Source organism: Neomonachus schauinslandi, chromosome 8 (assembly GCF_002201575.2).
Source record: "Neomonachus schauinslandi chromosome 8, ASM220157v2, whole genome shotgun sequence".
In the NCBI taxonomy this organism is placed as follows: domain Eukaryota; kingdom Metazoa; phylum Chordata; class Mammalia; order Carnivora; family Phocidae; genus Neomonachus; species Neomonachus schauinslandi.
The window spans coordinates 132,956,006-132,968,851 of record NC_058410.1 but is presented as its reverse complement, the minus strand read 5'-3'; the positions used below and the strand labels follow the sequence as shown (position 1 = coordinate 132,968,851).

At 47.8% G+C, this 12,846-nt stretch overlaps 1 protein-coding gene across 2 annotated transcripts in view; it reads right to left on the bottom strand.

Moving 5' to 3' along the window:
• Positions 1-517: 517 nt before the first annotated feature.
• Positions 518-12,846, bottom strand: part of CD83 (CD83 molecule) — a 19,482-nt gene continuing 7,153 nt past the window's right edge. The window contains exons 3-5 of one of the 2 annotated variants that reach the window (XM_021697029.1): positions 5,947-6,157; positions 2,926-3,032; positions 518-1,683 (exon numbers count right to left, since the gene is read on the bottom strand). In XM_021697029.1, coding sequence (XP_021552704.1) covers positions 1,555-1,683; positions 2,926-3,032; positions 5,947-6,157 — 447 coding nt within the window. In that variant the 3' untranslated portion in view covers positions 518-1,554. The remainder of the gene's footprint in view (positions 1,684-2,925; positions 3,033-5,946; positions 6,158-12,846) is intronic. The other variant, XM_021697030.1, reaches the window with a different exon arrangement.

Below are 12,846 nucleotides of genomic sequence, written 5' to 3'. Positions count from 1 at the left end.
ACTAGTTTACAGACATCCTAGCACTGATCCCAAAGTTTTAGGAGTAGTTTTAAATCTAAAAAAGAAAAACACTCCCTATTCACATGCAGTCACTTCATGACACGAAGGGTATGACAAAAAAGCAAGAACACTGCATTACCTTGGCTTCCCTCTGACTCCCTAACATCAGTGTGGGCAATGCACACACTACTAATGGGATAAAATCTCTTTGGAAAGCAAGCTGGGAAAGGGCCAAGTTTGATAAGAGAAACCCAACAACTGTCAAAATGTCAATGTAACATTTTGTGGACTCCTTCCTCCCCACGGCCCAGTGGTTCCTGTGTGTCCCTATCTTGGAGTACTTTCAGCTGCTGTGTCACTGACCTGACCTCCTCACTTCCCCAAAAGAACTCGCAGAAGACTATGGAAAAGGCTTATTTGTGGCCTTCTTTGTTTGGAATGATGGAAAACATGAAAAATGAAAGGCATTCTCTCATGCCTAGAACACCACTGTAATAACAAGGATAATGACCCAACGGAGCTTCAAATTTTTATAGTGCTTTATGCTTTTCCAAAGCATTTTCACATACATTATTGCAATCAACTCAGACAACAACCTTTCGGTTTACAACTGAGAAAGTAGAAATCATGAGGACCCTGTTCAAGATCATACAGTCAGGTAGTGGGACAACCGGGGCTAGAACCCAGATTGCATGATTGGTCCAGCATCTCGAACAGATCATCACCTAGCTGGCTGTCCTGTGGTCATGCTCTCTGACCTCTCTGACCTCTCACTCACACTCCATACTGAGGTCACTTGTCCATGAGCCCTGACACCTAACCATAGATGTAGATTTCAAAAGGAGAACAAAAGACAAATCCTTCTTTGACAGGTATCTGTGGATATAAAAATAAATGTGGCACTCTTCTTTATTGCTTCTTTATGGGTGTCTTTCACAGATGAAAAAGCCCCATTGGGGAACAGTTCATCAACTTGTTATTTCTATGTACACACAATACTCCTTAGTAAGAGCAGAGCCTTCACACCGGGAAATTATTTGCTAAATATTCCCCACTGTCTCACAGTTTGGCCTGTCGATTTCTCCCAGACATAAACCATCTGGGCTAGTACAAGAAAACACAAGCAAATTCAAAGAGATGTTTCCCAGATGTGCAGAGGACAGTGGTCCTCAAGAGTCTATCACAGGGCCAGCTCCGGGCATCTGTATTTCCCAAGACCCTCTTCCAATTGCGTCTCACCATAGCTTGTATATGACTGAAAAGATTTCCAAGAGGTTGACCAGATAGCTGAGGAAAATGCTAAGAAAGGTAGCTGTGAAGCAGCAGTACTAGGGACTTCCTGCAGGTGGCCCCATGCTATGTGGTCACGTAATGGCTTCCGAAGTCCTGCTCACAAAAAGTGGGCTGGGACCCGCTGTCAGGGGTTTCAGAAGGACTTCACAGGCAGGATGCCTTCTTCAGTGTGGCGCTCATTCTTCTCTTGTCCTGGGGGATGCCCAGGCGTACCAGTGAGCCTTCTATGACTTTTGGAAAAACAACCTGCAGAAATCCTGCTCATACCAGTTCTGTCTTGTGAAGAGTCACTGGCTCCAGATGTTTCTGTGGGGAAGTGACTGGGAGAAAAGCTCGTTCCATGACAGGCTTAGAAAAATCTGGAAAAATATTCTGTTGGTGTGCAAACTTCTGAAAAGTAAAAGAGGTAAGTCGAGAAATGAATAATCGGGAAAATGCATTGTTCCCTAAGAGCTGGCTGGCCAACTCATTCTGGCAGCCTCACTCAGTCTACACGTGGGCTCCTACTATTTCACTGGCAACTCCAAACTGACCACGGGATGCCCTGACTACAGGCTGGGGCCATTGCAAGCCCCTGCTGTTAGTTACCTGCAAGGAAAATCAATGCCCATAGAGACAGGCATTTGCCAACAAGAAACTAAAGTCACTAATTTTAATATCTCTCTCCGGTAATTCTAATTATCTTGTGTGCAGGGAACTCTAATGACCAAATCATAAGCTCCTTGAGGGCAGGAGCTATGTCTTATAACCTTTTTATGTCCCCTATCAGTGCCTAGCTTAATGCCTGTACGGTAGATGCTTACTGGACTGGCTGACATCCAAACTAGCACCCAAGCGATGAGTCCACGGCCAGAGAGGCAAGGATGTAAGTAGAGGGGGCCGGTAAGTGACAAGAACTGGCCCTGGGACAGCTCTTGGGTGAGCTCTGTCCTGTTCCCTAAGTAGGCTGTCCTTCCTGATGCTACTGGGACACATGGGACAGACCACTTCCTAGTGCGTCAGGCCCAGAGCTGGCCTTGCTCCCCTACAACTTTGGTCAATCCAGGCGTGTGGCCATGCGGAAAGAGGCTCAGGGTCTTGAAGCTGGAGAGCCTGCTACCAACAGTTCAAGGGCATGTCAAGAACACTTAAGCACCCCAGGACACTCCCTGTATATGCCCCACTATCCTGACTTCTCAGGGTTAATTCTCAAGGAGTGGGTGGAAGTTCCGAAAATGTAGGAGGCAAGAACCCCACCAGGGGGAAACAGTTCAAGGTCAGGAGAAGGAGGCTGGTCTACCACCGTGGCTACACGGGCTCACAAGCCTACGGCAAGAGTGGTGCCTTTGCCCCAGGATGGTGGAAGGTGGGTGCTGCACTCTCCACCACTGGCCCCACCGGGCCTCCTCAAACCTCCCTCGCACACCTTACTTTGTTTTCTCTTCGCAGTGCTCTGCGCAGAGCAAGCAGACTGAAAACAAGCCCGGCGCTTCCCGCAATGAGCTCACAGTGACGGCGCCTCGGCAAGTGCAAGGTTCAGGGAAGGACATCTCTCGCCACCATTAAATGATTCACGCTGTCTACAAAATATATTCGGATTGGTGCCCCAGGTGATCTTTTCATCATAATCAGTGTTTTTAAAAAGATACTTACACAAGTGAAAATAATGAGTGTTAAGTAGAAGACAACCAGCGCCAACAGCAGTACAATCTCAGCTCGGTATTTCTGAAAAGTCTCTTCTTTGCGTCCCTTAGGGCATCCTTAAGAAAAACAAAACAAAACATGAGGAACATGTGAGGCCATTTAACAGGACTTTGCGACCATGATAAAAAGCTAAGAATGCTTTGCGCCGGCTTTCTTCGCGTCCTGCTTGTCTCCCACTCCTAAGTTCCCGCCTGGGCCCTCGGGAACACGAGCGCGAGGGACGGCGGCAACAGCGGTGACCGTGGCAGCTGGCGCTCACTCGCACCTGTGCCTGGCCGTGTGCAGCCGGCCTGGCCTACGGATCTCACTTGATCACTGGAGGCAGGTGTGAGTACCCCCATCTTACAGGTGAAGGGCTCGGGGCGCGGAGAGGCGGAGGGAGCGAGGCCGGGAGCAGAGCCGGGAGTCCGAGGCCAGACTGACCCCGTGGCCCACCTGCCTCCATTTCAGAGGCCCGGCCTTTCCTGGCTTCTATGATGCCTTCACACTGGGTGACGCACCATTTGTGAATCTGTCCCGTGGAGAATACTAGGTGCTCTACCCGCAGGAGGCCGGGGGATGAAGGAACGAGGCGGGCGAGCTGCCGGGCTACGAGTGAAGAAGTCAGCACGTCTCTATAGAATCCTGAAAGCTCCTCCGCCAAGGCCCGCCACAAAGGTGGGCAAAGGGGCTCCCAGGGGGCCACCAAAGGCTGTGGCTGCAGCATTTGGGGACACAAAGGCAGAAGGAGCCCAACAGCCCAGGAGCAGACAGAGCAAGCGCGGCTTCTCCTCACTCAGACGTGACATCCAACATGTGCTGAATCTGCTAGAAGGCCCAGGCAGGGGTAGGTGGAGTGCAGATGACTGGGGAGGTCCTCCCCTGGGGCTGGGATGGGCCTGGAGATTGCTGGCAACCCCTGAGGCTGGATTCAGCATCTCCTGAGTATTGGCAGGGATGTGTTCCCTCCAGGGTCTGTGACTCGAGAAAAGAAAGGTGGAGAGCCATTTTCCTAACGGTTCCTAACCTTTATCCCGCACTCACTGTATCCCAGGCATGGGGCTAAGCATTTTAGTGCGATATCCCCCTCAACCGTCACCATAAGCTCATGTTGGAGATGCAGTCGCTTCCATTTTAGAGATGCGAGGACTGTGATTTGCTCAAGGTCACACACTAATGAGCAGCATTGCTCCGAGCTGAACCCGATCCCAGAGACTCTGGAGTCTAACCAACTAACTTGCAGGCAACGTGGTCGGGAGAGGAGAGGAGAGGAAAGCAGCTGTTCTCGGTTTCTCGCGGCTCCGCTCCCCACACAACACGCCTCCTCTCTCTGCTCTCCCTCCATCACTTGTGTGAGCGTGAATATTCACACGCAGCCGACCGTGTGCCGGCTACCACGGACACCAGCAGAGAGCGTGCCGTGTCGGATGTAGCAAGTGCATGAAGACCAACAAAGCAGCCTAAGGGGCTCGAGATTGAGAAGGGCATAAGGGGGGTGTGTGTGTAACAGTGAACCAAATCCAAACACTGAGCCCAGCACAGTGATCCTGTTCTTGTGAAAAAAGGAATATTCTCTTTTTTTTTTATTCTTATGTTAATCCCCATACATTACATCATTAGTTTTAGATGAAGTGTTCCACGATTCATTGTTTGTGCATAACACCCAGTGCTCCATGCAGAATGTGCCCTCCTCAATACCCACCACCAGGCTAACCCATCCTCCCTCCCCCCTCCCCTCTAGAACCCTGTTTGTTTTTCAGAGTCCATCGTCTCTCATGGTTCGTCTACCCCTCCGATTTCCCTCGCTTCATTCTTCCCCTCCCGCTACCTTCTTCTTCTTCTTTTTTTCTTAACATATATTGCATTATTTGTTTCAGAGGTACAGATCTGAGATTCAACAGTCTTGCACAATTCACAACGCTTACCAGAGCACATACCCTCCCCAGTGTCTATCATCCAGTCACCCCATCCCTCCCACCCCACCCCCCACTCCAGCAACCCTCAGTTTGTTTCCTGCAATTAAGAATTCCTCATATCAGTGAGATCATATGATACATGTCTTTCTCTGTTTGACTTATTTCACTCAACATAATACCCTCCAGTTCCATCCACGTCGTTGCAAATGGCAAGATCTCATAAAAGGAATATTCTCTTAAGTCAGATTCCTTTTAGATTCCCAATAAAAGGAAAAAGTCGTTATGGTACAAAAATCAGGAAACTCTATGACAACAACAGTTTGTCATTTCAAGCCCCCACCACTAATAAGCGCTAGGCAAAAGTCAAATGCAAGGCATATTTTAAGCTCCATAAAGAAAAAGTATGGGAAAGAAATCCAAAGAGATAATCCTCATCCTGGAGCTCAATTCTTGGTATTACTGCATAGAGCAAAAATGTGTGTTCTGTCACTGGAACATTATTTTCTCGCTGTGTCCTTTTTCTTCGGCCCTAGTTGAGGTGTTGGGCAAAGTAACCACCAAAACGGGAGGGAGATGCTGTTCTCGTGGTAAAAAGGTGGCAACATGACGCAGCCCCCTTAGGTCAGGTTAGAAAGGCCCTATAGTAGCCTGATGTATTCAGGACTATACCCTTTCTCCAAAAATTAGTCTTGGATACTTCCTATTTGCTTCAAAGGACTCTCGTATGAATAAACAACACCCTGATTAGTGGTTTGGCTACATTTGGCATTTATCTGACTAGGGTAGATCTGTCTTTATTAAGAAGGAAGGAAAAAAGGAAGGAAGGGGGAAGGAGAGAAGAAGAGAAGGAAGCGAGGGAGGGAGGGACGAAGGGAGGAAGGAAGGAAGGAAAGAAGGGAGGAAGGAAGGAAGGAAGGAGCAGAAAAAGTTCTGACATTCTTGTAGGAGAATTTAGCTTTCAGGCACGGATGCGATCCAAAGCTCCCAGTTAGACTCCAGTTGAGAGGGTTTTAGGGCCTAGTGCAAGTGCACACACATTTCGCAAGGAGGAAACAGGTGCAGCAGGTCACCTCACCTGTCACTTTCAAGGTCACAGTGCTGCTTTGGTTTCTCTGCCCGTCCAGCTCCTCCACGGTGCACCTGTATGTCCCCGTGTGGCAGCGACTAGTGTTTTGGATCTTCAAGTACAGCCCCTCACCGGGGGCCTCCAAGGAGTCTTCCTTCTGCCAGTGGTACTGCCGACCCTCCTGGGGCACCTCAGTCCACTCCTTGCCACCCTCCATCAGCTGTTGAACAAGAATCACACTGCATCACGCCGTGACAGAGCCTGCAAACACGCCCCCCCCCCCCCCATCCAGGTTCTGCCTCTTGTTTTCATAACATCCATCCTCGGCTAGCTTTTTTAAAACAAAATATTATGCATGTGTGACCTTCAGAGGAGGAGGAGAAAACCTATGAAAATTCCTTCAGGCTCTATCTTTTCTGGAATAAGATCAGGTCTGCATTTTATGATTCTGGGTAGCCCAGCTTCCAGCCTCCACAAAGGACAGAGTGTTGCCGCCAACAAGAACGACGTGTGGACGAGGGTGACGAGATGAAGTGCATGAATCACACTGAGTCATATTTTGTGGCCGATTGTTCTGTATTAAACGTTCTCTTGTTTTCTTCAGATACCAACTCACCCACTGAATGATCCTTAGTATCTCGGCCCTTTATCTGGAACTGTTCCTAAACTGGAGACTACGGCCCAACGACTCAGCGAAAAGCACGGAGCTGCACGAGCCGTGCCTCCTAGAAATGGGCACCGCGTGCTTCCAAACCCGCGGTAGGCGTGGGGCCCCGCGTGACGCCGCAGGCTGGACCGGGCTGACTCTCCAGCGGGGCAGAAGGCTGTGTGCACACCGTGTGTGTCAGATCATGGGCTGCTCATGCCAAGACGCACGTGGAAGGACACTGACAGCTTCAGTCTTTGTACCCGCACAGAGCAGCCTGACGGCGGGAGACGCCAAATCCAGCCCCGCGCATCTGGCTGGGTCTCTCTCCCTCAACGGTCTTTTTGGTCAAACTGGTGGGGTCTTTGCATCACCTAGCACTCCAAAGATTAGGCAACCGTCCTGTCATTCCCCGGGATGGATGTTTAGTTTGCCTAACGAGCTTGCCTGCCGGTCCTCCACTGAGATGTTTTCAAGCTTCCAAAACCGAGTGACACAAACGGGAAGCCCTCGCCCTTGGCCCTATGGCCAGGGACCAGCAGGGAACCCGGGCCTCAGTGGCATTCCCTACCTGTCCCTAGCGCTGGGACAGCACCAACGAGCCACCTCCGGGAAGGACGGAGCGGTCAGCAGCGGTCACCGCCCTGCCTTCACCCCCCTTTCCCTGTGTTTCATCGGGGTTGGCAGCCGGCCAGGGGGAGTCGGCGCAGGGAAATCAGGAACCAAGGAATCGGGGGCGGGGGGGGCGCCCGGGGAGCCCCAGGCAGCTCAGGGAAGAACACGCACGCACACTGCACACACGCTACACACACACACCACACACACACCACACACACACCACACACTCGGCGGCTTCTGCTTCATTTACAACGTGAGGGAATGCACCTGGAGGTCCCCAGAAAGCCAGGGCTCCGGCCTCCCCCACCCCGGTGCTCGTTAGCATTCTGCGGAGCGGGCTGCAGAGACATCTGGTGGCAGATTTACGGCTCCCGCAAGAAACCCCGCTCCGTTCACTGCCGGCACCCGGGGCTGAGACGAAGGGCTTTTCTCAGGCAGAGTCTATGAAAGTAAACCCCATTTCTTGACGGCTCTTCTTGTGCTGAAAGGTTCCTTCCTAAATAATCAAGGATCTACAGACTGCGGCCTTCAGATGTTCAAAAATAAAGCAAAAAAAAAAAAAAAAAACCAAGGAGTGCCCAAGGAAACTTAGGGGGGACTCAAGCCATACAACTGATTCTAGAATACATCTAATTTAGCCCAGTTTTCCCCTTTTCAAGCCTAATTAAACCACGAACTGCAGTCTCATTGCGTGCTCACGCCCTGCCCCCTTCTCCACGCCTGGCTGAGGGGCTCCTTCCTACCAGAGCTTTTGAGGGGCAGGTGCCCAGGACCCTCCAGGGTCCGTCTGTCCCGAGAGCCGCCCTCACACCTCCACGAGGCTAGTTTGAAGGAACGCAGCCCAGTGTTTGCTGCCTCCCTCTCTCATCCTGCCTTTCTTCTCTGAATTAACATCCAAATGCGTCAACTCAGATTTATTTCTAATAGATTTCACCAGACCCTGTCTTGCTAGAAATCCTGCATCTGAAAGGACGGAAACTTGGTTGCAACAATCATTTTGAGAGTATCCATCTCCGGTTTTCTCCCTGGGGGCCGCTGGTCCCAGCCAGTGACCCCTCCCCTCAACTCAGAAAGATCCATCTGAAAGTCAAGATCCAAACCACGGAGTCCTCTGGAGAGGGTGGAAACAGAACCTATTGCGCTTATTTACAGAAAGGTGGCCCTATTTTCCTGCCGGCTGGCAAACCGGCTGGAGTGAGTGTGTGCAGGTGATGAGAATAGGCTGGCGAATGCCTTCCGCCCCTCCGCAGAAAAGAATTCAATTTAAAAATCAGCAGTATCAACAGCGAAGGCATTTATTCGATGGTCAAATTTCCACGGGCCCGTGGCAAAACCTCCAGTAGGCCTCTAGTTAGCTTCAAAAGGCAAAACAAAGAACCCCAAAGCAACCTGCAGAATTTTTTTTTTTTTTAAGATTTTATTTATTTGATAGAGACACAGAGAGAGAGGGAACACAAGCAGGGGGAGTGGGAGAGGGAGAAGCAGGCTTCCCGCTGAGCAGGGAGCCCCATGTGGGGCTCGATCCCAGGACCCTGGGATCATGACCTGAGCCGAAGGCAGACGCTTAACGACTGAGCCACCCAGGCGCCCCAACCTGCAGAATTTTGATTTACTGACCCATCACAGCCATCCGTGGGATCATGGCAAAATATCTCAGTTCTCATGGGGCCAGCTTCCAGTGGCCTCTTCCTGGGTCTTCCTGAAAGGCCCAGAAAACTGAGCAAACTACGGGCTGAACGTGGGAACCCTTGCCCAAGTCACGAGCAGCGGTCTTTGCCTGATGACCAACCACAGCAAAATCTTCTGTGAATTCACACAATGCACTTGGAAATATTTCAGAACACTCCCTCTAGCTTCAAGCTGTAGTACACACAATGCCTATTCCTCCTTCTTTATGCCATTTCAAGATAGATCTTCTCATGTGACTCCATCTGGGGAGTCTGGGATTTGCCTACAGCTGCAAAAATCATTGTCGATTTTATGTTAACGTTGCATATGCTCAAAATACAAGCAGGTACCAGCCAGCACCAAGAGACTCTTTATGCAAAAGTTCAAATCATCAACTTCAGTTCTGTGGCCAAGCAGCTATCAGCTGAGTCCACTGTGGCGAAAAGCAGCACCGTCAAGAACCAAAGGAGAATTTCAGAAAGAGGGAAAAGAAGCAACCAGCAAATGGGCCATCCTCAACTTTGCTTTGTTTTATGAGTTCTTATAAACAGTTGAGCTGGCTCAAAATCAACCACTGGCAAAGAACAGCTCTTTAAACATTCCAAATCTGAAAGTGTTTCATTGCCTCTCTGCAAAAGCATTTTAGGAAATAGTAATTTATAACAAAAGGAACCCTCGGATTCATTCACAGCCAAGCATAATTGATGGGGACTATTTAATGCGTACTTTACAAGGCTAATATTGTAGTGCGCTAAACCACAACACGATTTGGGCAAATTAATTCCTCAAAACACTCATCCCAATTATGTTTTAAAAATCCACGCTCCATGCACTAACTCTTACGCTGACAATTCTATATTTTTGATTGGATTAGAGAAGGGTAAAATACAGGACATCTCATTTTCAGAAAGCCGTGGGACATTTGATTTGTCTCAAGGCCCTCGATGTGACTAAATAATTTAAGTAAGATATTCTTTCTCTAAAATGGAGATTTGACCTTAAGGAAACCACAAGCCCCAAATTAAATAAACTCTTTAATTTGCTGAATGCTAAAGCAAGCAAATACAAGTATGAATTTTAAGGGCAAGTGAATTAAGTGTTTATTTTAGTGATGGATAAATCTGAACTAGAATAAAAGAAATCAAATAATTAATATGTTTTAAATTGAACTGATATTTCAATCAAAAACCCTGTTATTGCTGGAAGTTATTTTTTTTTTCAGTTTAAATAATTTTATCCAAGTACATGCTCACCTTCTAGATTACCATATTTGAATATAAAAGAGCAATAGTTCCATGCCTGTTGCAAAGAAAGAATTGTGATCACAAACCTGGAATTCAAATTTATCAGACAGGAGATCTGTTAAGAATGTGACAGAAAAGGGGCGCCTGGGTGGCTCAGTCGTTAAGCGTCTGCCTTCGGCTTAGGTCATGGTCCCAGGGTCCTGGGATCAAGCCCCGCATCGGGCTCCCTGCTCGGCGGGAAGCCTGCTTCTCCCTCTCCCACTCCCCTTGCTTGTGTACCCTCTCTCGCTGTCTCTCTCTGTCAAATAAATAAATAAAATCTTTAAAAAAATAAAAATTAAAAAAAAAAGAATGTGATAGAAAACTAAAAGAAAAGGAAGAGATTTTTTTGAGGAGCAAAATGTGTGTGAAATATGCATTTAAATATTTAATCCAACAATTTGATTAAACATATTTAAAGGTATGGACTTTATGTATTTAAAGGTGGTATGAAAGTAATCTGATATATTCCAATCACATTGAACAGCTTTTCTTTATTGCATTTCTCATGCACTAACTTTCATGTACCTTGGTTTCTAACTCAATTAAAGTGCCAATATAATCCTCATTCATCATAAAAACAGCTCTTTATAACATGCAAAATAGTTTGGCTCGGAGGTTGATGTCATAATGAGGGTAGAATGTATGCGCATTAACATCGTTTTTTTCTAAGTGTAGTTTTATTGGAAAAATGATTTTCCACTTCGAAATTTACTGGGTCTAACAGACAGAGCTGAATTTATGGCTTCTAAGAGAGTTATGAGTCTGGCAGAGGCAACGTAATTAAGAGCGCAGGCTTTGGAGTCAAACAGACCTGGAAGCGAAGCCCAGCCCTACCACGGCTAGTTCTACTCTCGGCCAACTGACCCTGCAGCTCCCGTCTGCTCTGTGGACATGGGGGGGAGTTGTATCTCCCAAGGGTGGTGTGAAGACACCGTGATGATGGGCGCGTATCACAGACCCTAGCGTCTGTCCATCACACAGAGAGCCCTGAACGTGTTACTCTTCTCTCTCATTTTCCCAGCCCACATATTTCCCATCCCATTCTAAATAGTTCCCGGCACATTGGAATTATTCAAGAGGCATTTGCTGAGGGAACAAGTAAATTTTAGAGAAAATGTGGGAGTTACAAGGACACTGGCTTTGGCATCGAAGGCCCAAAGTCCAGATTCACGGTCAGTGAGCTGGGTCGTCTTTGGTAAAGCACCCCATCCCTGAGTCTCATTTCCCCACCTGTGACTCTTACCTGCTACTCGGAGCTATTTTAGGTATCAAAAGAGAAAATACATGAAAGTGCAGGGAATGTTGGTCATAGCAGCTGTTGTTATATCTGATAACTTGCCACTCTATCCACGCTCTCAGTTATTCTTTACTGCTGATAACTTCCCGTTTCCTCCCTGGCAAAGTTGTTCTAGAAGTCCCAACCTCTGCTCTAAAAAGAAATTATTTTCAACCCACAATGTGTCCAAAATATCCACAACATTCTGAATTTTCTAAAGCATCATGATAATAAATGTGGCAAAACCCGCTGGAACTGGGATTTGCCCATTCGTTGTTCACGCCACGTGTCCTCCTTCCATTCGCATCTCGTGGGTCCTACGGGACCTGGAAGGGGCAGTCTTATGAGAGCTGATTCACGTCCTTCAGAGGTCACTACACCTGGTTCTGGAGGAGACACACGTAACTCAGGCCTGACATCTGACCAGAGAGACCGCTCTGATGGCCACATGACCCAATCAAAGCCACTTAAATATAAGCAGATATTTGTTGACAGATTAGAAGAGAGGCACGGGCGCCTGGGTGGCTCAGTTGGTTAAGCGACTGCCTTCAGCTCAGGTCATGATCCTGGAGTCCCTGGATCGAGTCCCACATCGGGCTCCCTGCTCAGCGGGGGGTCTGCTTCTCCCTCTGACCCTCTCCCCTCTCGTGCTCTCTGTCTCTCATTCTCTCTCTCAAATAAATAAATAAAATCTTTAGAAAAAAAAGAAGAAGAGAGGCACAATCTTTTCCTTTGCACGTGATCCTGAGAGGCTCCGCAAGACTGCAGTTATCAGCCACAGTCTCCCTGCCATGCAGATGGAGGCTGATGATAAAACCAATATGAAGAAAGGAAGAGCTGAGGGACAAAGTCACCAAGCCCTGGGGATATTCATGAACCTCTAAATCCAGCTCTATTTGTTTCCTACTCAGCCATAACAAAGCGCCACAAACTGAGCAACTTAAAATAACACAAATGTATTTTCTCAGAACCCTCGTGCACGGTTGGTGGGAATGCAAACTGGGGCAGCCACTGTGGAAAACAGTATGGAGGTGCCTCGAGAAATTAAAAACAGAACTACCCTATGATCCAGTAATTCCACTACTGGGTATTTACCCAAAGAAGAGGAAAAGGCTCATTTGAAGAGATGTATGCATCCTTATGTTTACTGCAGCATTATTTACAATAGCCAAACTATGGAAGCAGCCCAAATGGCCATCGATAGATGAACGAATAAAGCAGATGTGGTGTGTGTGTACATATATACATACATATACATACACACAATGGAATATTATCAGCCATAAAAAAGAATGAGATTTTGCCATGTGCAACAACACAGATAAATCTAGAGAGTATTACGCTAAGTGAAATAAGTCAGAGAAAGAGAAATACCATATTCGTCTTTTAAGAAACGAATGAACAAAGAAAAAAAG